This window comes from Austrofundulus limnaeus, unplaced genomic scaffold, assembly GCF_001266775.1.
Source record: "Austrofundulus limnaeus strain Quisiro unplaced genomic scaffold, Austrofundulus_limnaeus-1.0 Scaffold38, whole genome shotgun sequence".
Taxonomy (NCBI): domain Eukaryota; kingdom Metazoa; phylum Chordata; class Actinopteri; order Cyprinodontiformes; family Rivulidae; genus Austrofundulus; species Austrofundulus limnaeus.
This window is the reverse complement of record NW_013952440.1, coordinates 767,125-775,427: the sequence shown is the minus strand read 5'-3', so window position 1 is coordinate 775,427 and position 8,303 is coordinate 767,125. Positions and strand designations below refer to the sequence as shown.

The window sequence follows — 8,303 nt, the reverse complement described above, 5'->3', positions numbered from 1 at the left end:
GGTATGAATACTTTTGCAAACTACTGTATATACACACACACACACACACACACACACACACACATATACACACAAATTTAAGAGTTTTTAATAATTAAATACCAGCACAGACAAGTCCTCAAGCTGAAAGATGTCATCTGGAACTCCAGAATTTTTCAGGTTGTTGGCTCTAGCTACCACCGCCTGCACATAAAATAAATACAGTTAAAACGTATTAAAAGATAAACTCCTGCACAGACAGACAAAGGTTCGATGAGCTGTAGGATGTTTTGTGTGTCAGTTACCCGGAGGTTTGGTAAACCGGAGAGTTCTCCATGTAAAGTGGTCAGACTGTTGTGACTCACTGAAAGGTGTTCCTGAAGATGGAAGAATAGGTATTTTGATAACCAGTACAAAAAAAAGCACAAGTAAACTCAGCTGTATTAAGCAAAAGCATCTGATTGTAAACAGAATCAAACTACAGCAGACCTGCAGGTAAACACTAACACAAAAACACTAAATTATACTGATAGATTTGGAATTCTTAAGTCTCTTTTTTTCTATTTTCTCCATTTTTGAAGGAAGGAGGTCTTTCTCAAAGTTTTGTGTTAAAAGGCATAAAAATTCTTAACTGTAACTTTGCAATGAGATCAAAACGTCTGACAGAAATAGTTACCACCCTTTCTGTCTCTACCCTCAGTACATGCTACAACTAGAAGCACTCGGCGAGTGCAAACCTCCGCCAAGACCAACCATTGACACACACACAGAGCAACCCAGAGAGAGGCAGAGGCTAGTAAGAAAATCTGAAATTTTGTAGTTGGACACGGAGCATCAACCAATCAAGAGAGACTCCGCTGTGTGACGCAGTGGCACATTTTCCGATGGGACGGACTAGTGCTGGGCGGTATACCATTTTGTACCGAATACTGTTTTTTATTTTTGTTATGATATGAATTTTCTGAATACTGGACATTCCGGTTTAAATAGCGGAACGTTTCGTCGCGGCCGCCAGTGAACTGTTGTTTCCCGGGGGACATTTTTCCTTGCTGCACCGCTATGTGCTTTAGCATGCTAATATTTGGAGCAGCTAGTTGCAGCAGTGGGTGGCGATTCCGCTGCTTATATTGACTGACGTTTAAAAAAACATCCCGTTTCACCGTCGCTGAAGTAGTAAACACCTCTTCAGTGACGTGCACAGTTAGATTTAACACAGTTAGTTAATATGGAGACGTTATGCTGATGGAGACTTAACGTGGTTCTATTGTGAAAAGCCTGCAGGAAGTAGTTCGTAGTGGAGTTAGAATTGACTGGTGTGCAAGGTGAGTCGTGCTGATAAGCTTTAATAAATAACATAAAACAAAAAACCCGATCATAATCTTTTCTTAACCATCCTCCTTTACGACTGGACGAAAAAGCATGACTACTGTCTCCAACTACCAGTCAGAGAAGAACAGACACAGAGGAGGGAAACAGTGACACAGACAGAGGTACGGTAAAAGAAAAAGTCAATAAGCAGGGTTTGTACATTTTATTATCAGCTGAGCTATGACGAAAAGAAAAATACCGTGAAACCGGTGAAAATGTTGAAAAAACCGTGATATAAAATTTAGATCATATCGCCCAGCACTAGGACGGACTCCTACATGATGTCCACTAACCTGAGACAGACAGACACTCACCAAAACTGGTGAAACTCACCAAACTCAGAACGCCTCTGAATTATCTGGTGAATCTAGACATGACATTGAGGCGCCTGATGACAACGTGCTCTTGCTCTCAGTAAATAAAGCCAAGCCACTCTCTCAATTTCATCTGCCATTGTAAAGAGACCAGCAGAGGAAAACAACCAAGAGGCTTCTCTCAAGTCTCTCTCAAGAGTGATTTTGCTGACCGTCTGACCTTCAAAAGGCACAAGCGTCCAACTTGAGGCATTGGATGTGTTTTTGACTGGAAAAACACGTTCATCTGAACGCAGCATTAACGAGCTACATGCACAGCTTTTGCAGCCTTTACGGTAGTGTTCAAGTGTTGGAGACAGAGGAAAGGATGGAGAAAACCGATTGTTGAGACAGAGAAGGGGAGAGAAACTGGAGAGTTAAACAACACAAGTAGAAAAAAAACCCAAAACAAATGGTGGCATCTAAAAAATGAAAAGTGGACAATGAAAAACAGAGCATTTAATCCAGAATGGACAGTCATTTCTTTTTATATTTGCCACTGTAGCACTAAACTGGTCCCATATGTTCTGAAAATGTGGCAGTTTTAAAAGTGGCAATGTTAAACACCATTATGAAACAAAGTATAAAAGTTTTTAACGAATGTATCATGTTTTATTTAGTTTCTTATTTTGACAAGCCATCTTACTTTTACTCAGTAAATGAGAACATAAACAGTATTTAAAAATTCATGTTCATCTTTTTATAGTGCGACAATAAAAGAGGTATGAATTAGACAAAATTCATTTAATTTTAGATTGAAATCAAATTTTTCAGATGTTGATACAACTACTAAGCTACTATCTGATTGGACCTCTTTAAATTTTAATTGAATGAATACCCCTCATTTATAGCTAGGGTAACATATATGTAGATCGCCATGTGTTTTATTTAAAACCAGCTCAGAATATCTCACCAGTTTCTGCAGAGAGGCCAGCTCCTCTGGCAGGTAACAAAGTCCTGTCCTGTTCAGTTTCAGCCATCGGAGGCTGCTCATGCACTTCACATGTTCAGGGAAGAATCCTCCCTTGAGTGAGAGACACAGGAAAGAAAAAGAGGGAAGAAAAATCAATGAATACAAGGCAATCATGGAAGTGACGTAAGTAAAAAAGTCTTTAAAGCAAACCTCCAGATTTTGCTTTTACGACATATTTCATATAACAAACCTGTGATACGGAGATGAAGCAGTTTTTAGTGTTTCCTGAAGTGCTCGTTTCTTTAAAAAGAACCAGTAGATTTTAACTTCCTACAGAATGACGGCAGCAAATACACACATCCAAGATTTAACGCCGACATCATACTTGTTGATTTTACTGATATAAGAGTTCAAAACTGTGAAGTATGTACCAGCTGCCCAGTGATTCTGCTAAACTACAGAGCTGAATTTAGTTCCGTAAAACTGTTGATGTTCAGGATTTTTGGAAGGAAGACATTACAGATGTTAAAAAGACAAGGATTAGTTTAAATCTTTGTAAAACTGTTTAGATAGTATTGTTGCAACTTAAGCCTCACTGGCCACTTTATTGGGTCTATCTGTTTAATGGCTTGGTAGAAATTGCTTTAGAGTGTATCTAAATCTGTCCGAATATAATAATAATAATGCTAATAATAAACACAAAAACACATAATGTAAAGCCATGTGTCTGATCTGATTCCTTGATGCAATTTTGATTTTCACCTACAGCTAATATTTAACTGCATTGCTTACATTTATGTTTTAAAACAAGTTATCATTGTATTTGATATGTTCAGTGGTTTATGTGGTGAACATGTTGTCAATTACAAAAACAAAACGTGATTTATCTGCATACAGTGAGAAAGTTGTTTGTAGGGTTTAGGGTGTCTTTGTAGCCCTCTGCCAATAACTTGCCTATTTTTGTCCAAGAACTACAAAATGACTGGCCACACACAAACTAAGACTGAGTAACATTTTGTTTAGTGCTCAGAAAATAAACTAATATATAATATAACGTTATATTAAATATTCAGGCAATAAAACTGAACTATCCGCACGTAGTTTTTGATTGACGGTTCAAAGAAAGGTGCACTGCACCGGGTCTTACTTTTACCATATTTGCTGATGACCTATAAGTTAAGGAGAAAAAAAAAATCATTGAAAACAGCGTCAGAAAGTTTTATCATATCTAACATTCAGCTTTTATAACACTGTAAAGTAAAAGTGTGGTAAATACTAACATCATAACGTGTTCTTCTGACCCAGACAGCTAAAGTTTGCTAAAATTTAACCAGGTTTCGTGACGTAAGTAAGAAGCTAGTGATCCAAAACAAGCACTTTTCTTTAATGAAAGCCCAGTCGGGCAGTAGCAGAGCCGAACTGCTGCTTCGTCAATTTCTCAACTGGCTAACGCCCATTGCTCGTAGCTATCATCTTGTTTTAGCTATTTGTTGACGAGTGGCACTTCTGAAACAGCTTCAGCTGAGCTCAGAATGGTCGTAGTCAAAGACACTCTCGTCTAACACGACCTAAAATCCTTACCTTGAAGTCGTTCCCACTGAGGTCTACCCCTCTGATGAAGGGAAGAACTCCGGTGGCAGCCATTTCTGACCAGTTTCTCAACCCCTGCTATTTTGGTCCGAACGGAGGGCGGAGCAAATTCTTCTTCCTTGCACAGTGCAGCACTTTCAGGAACATTTACGCCACCTTATAACATTAAGCGACCTCTAGTGGTCATTGGTGAGTATTACACGTTCTTTGCGAAATATATTTTTTCTGCTCTATTTATTTATTTATTTATTTATTTATTTATTTATTTATTTATTTATTTATTTATTTATTTATTTGGATCCCCATTAGCCATTGCCAAAACAATGGCTACTCTTCCTGGGGTCCTTAAAAAAGCAGAACAAACATCACAGAAACAGTTACAATTACATACACCTAATATAACATTAGTAACATAGTATATCAATTCAAGATTTTGCAATTATAACACCCTACACGATAAAATAACTAAACAATTCTCTTTTAAAATCACTAACGTTTGTTATATTTAAAAATGATGAAGGAAGGAAATCCCATGTTCTCATTCTTCTAAAAATAGTCTTTTGTCCAGCATTCCTTTTGATTACTGCAGCACTTACTGCAGTGAATATGACATTTTGCTAACTATATTTATGGCATCAGAGAAGGAAGAACCTAAATTATCCACACACAGCGGGTGAAATAAGTATTGAACACGTCAACATTTTTCTCAGTAAATATATTACTAGAGGTGCTAATGACATGAAATTTTCACCAGATGTCGATAACAAACCATAAATTTCCACCAGATGTCGATAACAAACCATAAATGTCCAGAAATGAAGTTATTTGTAATAATGTGGAATGGCACAGGGAAAAAGTATTGAACACATGAAGAAAGGGAGGTGTAAAAAGGCATGGAAAGCCAAGACACCAGCTGAACTCTCTCAGTAATTGGAAAACAAGCCTGCCCCTTGTCAGTGCAAGTTAATATCAGCTGGTTCAGTCCCAAATGATGGCCAGGTATCACACAAGAACCATCTGATGATGGGTAAAAGTAAAGAGCTCTCTCAAGACCTTCACAACCTTATTGTTGCAAAGCATAATGATGGCATCGGTTACAGAAGAATGTCTAAACTTCTGAAGGTTCCAGTGAGCACTGTTGGGGCCATAATTCAGAAGTGGAAAGAACATCATTTCACCATAAACCGACCACGACCAGGTGCTCCTYGCAAGATTTCTGACAGAGGAGTGAAAAGACTGATCAGAAGAGTTGTCCAAGAGCCAAGGACCACWTGTGGAGAGCTTCAGAAAGACCTGGAATTAGCAGGTACGATTGTAAATCTGAACAATCTTGCAGAAAAAGTCTTTCAACCGACAAATGATGGCTGCATTTTCTCATATGCTATGGTTTTGAGAGCAATTTATCTATGTACAGTAAAAGTACATGTAAAATTGCTAAGGATATTTTGCTGTTCAAGCTTTTTCATAATGTCATTACATTGCAAGTGTTTGAATATATATGGTAAAATGTATACACCTTACCAAAACCATGGATGTAAATGCAAGGATGCTAAACTAATACTTGGCCCCTCTATGAATATTGTGGCCCCTTGATGGCTCCTTACTCAGAAAAACACTGGATCCGCCACTGCTTTGCACACCTTCTGAAAATATTTGTAGCAATTAAGATTATATTTGTCAAAAAAGGATGTGAAATTCAAAAGATCACCATGATCATCTTAAAGGACCCCTACAAAGATAAAACACTTATCAAAGTCTTTTAAGAATACTAAACCATTTAAGAACAAAAATAGCAAAATCTATTGCAGTATTGTTCAAAGTAAAGGATTTATTTAATGATAAAGCTCTGTTTATATTATATAAAGCAATAATTGTTCCACTTTTGTTCTACTGTATTGATATTTGGGGAAAATGTAAAACAATCACAAATCCTATTTTTGTTTTACAGAAAAGAACTGTAAGAATAATCACCAGAAAGCATTATTATCACCCATCAAATACATTGTTCCATCAGTTAAAGTTATYGAAATTCTATGATTTGGTTGATTATGGTATTTTATCAGTAATGTATAGGGGTCATAAAAACACATTTCCTTCAAAAATCCAATTACACTTTGTTAAAAGAGAGAGTTGTTATAATCTCAAGGGGATATAAATGTTTGTGAGACCTAAAGTTAGAACCAGTTTAAAGGAATGGAGTACTTCAGTCCAGGGAATTAAATTATGGAATAATCTGGAAGATAACATTAAAAATTGTAATGATAATTTCTCACATTAATTACTGTATTTCATGTTGGTCACAAGCAAATGAATCTACAACAAAACCTTTAAGATCTTTATTTAACCAAGCAATAAAAGTGTTAGATAAAAAGCCTTTGAAATACCATCATTGTCATGTTGAAAAACATAAAATGTTAAACTTCAATCATTTAATTGTGTATTCCAATGTGCGGCTCATTTTCAAAATTGTAAATAACACTGCTCCTCCACAACTAAAACATTTTTTTCCAACTCTGTTCTGAACTTACAACTAGGAACACCAGGTCAGTGAATAGTAAGGATTGTAGAAAACCTAAATGTAGCTCAGTGTTTGCACAGACAGCCTTTTCATTTAAAGGCATCACAGAATGGAATAAGCTTCCAGTAAATCTTAAACTTTCTACTGACCTGAAGGATTTTACTTATAATGTTAAGAAAGTGTTATTGGAAAACCAGCAATGTCTGCACTGAAATATCTTAATTGTAATCCTTGTATTAGTGATTAATGAACAGACATTTAGCATGTAGAACTGGTTCTGCTGATGTATTTCATGATTGTGTAGAGAGACTGTAATTAGAATTGATTGCTATGGTCTTTATGACTGTTATGTTTACAAATTTTATGGATTATTGTTCTATGTCTTGATTTTAGATTGTATTTTGTTGTTCAGGGACCACAGACGGAAATTAGCGTAAGCTAAATCTGGTGCAAAGCATCTTTTTAATGTTTTATTTGAACACTGTCCCTGTTTTAAATAAAGGAATTCTAAAAAAAAAAAAAAGGCCAGATCAATATGTCTATTTAAGAGAATGATAAAGGTTAATTTGCAGGAGAAATATGTAAATGTGTCAATTGTTGTTCAAGGAGTTAAACTTTTATTTTTTTTTCTTTTTTCTTTTCTTTTTTGTTTTGTTTTGTAAACTGAAGATTATTTTTGACCAAATTTATTTATTTGAGAAAAAGGGGCAGATATAAGATTTTTTCTTCTTCTGCTACATTTCAATTAATTTATGATTTGTATTTTTGTTGTTGAATTTGTGTTGTTGTTTTTAAAGAAATGAAATGAATAAACTAAACTAAAAAAACACACATGAATCTTGTTGTATAAAGCTTTTTAACCATTTGATCCTAAGTGTTCCAATCATAGCTTCAAAATCCAATGCATTTTTCTACAAAAACGGGAAAATAATACAATTAGTCTTTTTTTTTTTACATTTTGTGGGGATATACACATAGAATGTGTTTCTTTCAAAAATAGTCAATTCCCTTGTTAAACAGCGGCTAGAACTTTTTTTCGTATCTACCAGGCGATCTGAGATATTAGCAGTATCTTTTTTAATTGCATTTTTAGATATTAGTACACCCAAATATTTAACTTCATTTTCAACTCTGATTGATGAAATGTTTTAAAGAGTAGAACTGTGGATGGGAAGAATCTCACACTTTTTCATTTYAGGTCTTAATCCTGAAGCATTGGAGAATAAGGAGACTGTATTCAGAGATCTTTTAACCATTGAATCATTTTTCAGAAACAATGCTGTATCGTCCGCAAATTGACTAATTTTGTATTCTYCATCAAAAATGTTAATGCCTTTTAACTCAGGACTGTTATTGATTTGAAGGGCTAGTTGAGTAGTCAAAAATAAATAATTTGGGAGAAATAGGACAGCCCTGTTGAATGCCTCGCTTGTAGAAGTAATTCTGGGATTTAAGAAAATTGAGCTATCTATATCATTATAAAACATATTATTTATGTAGTTATGTACAGTAGTTTGCAAAAGTATTCATACCCCTTGAACTTTTCCATATTTTGTCACATTACAACCACAAACATAAATAT

The 8,303-nt window shown here is 35.4% G+C and overlaps 1 protein-coding gene across 1 annotated transcript in view; it reads right to left on the bottom strand.

Moving 5' to 3' along the window:
- The window catches only part of flii (FLII actin remodeling protein), a gene marked incomplete in the record, with an annotated part of 29,943 nt that extends 25,643 nt beyond the window's left edge, over positions 1 to 4,300 (bottom strand). Inside the window, 4 exon segments of the mRNA XM_014006904.1 lie at positions 103 to 183; positions 285 to 356; positions 2,614 to 2,724; positions 4,195 to 4,300. Of these exon segments, the coding sequence (XP_013862358.1) occupies positions 103 to 183; positions 285 to 356; positions 2,614 to 2,724; positions 4,195 to 4,257 (327 nt within the window).
- Between the last annotated feature and the right edge of the window lie 4,003 nt (positions 4,301 to 8,303).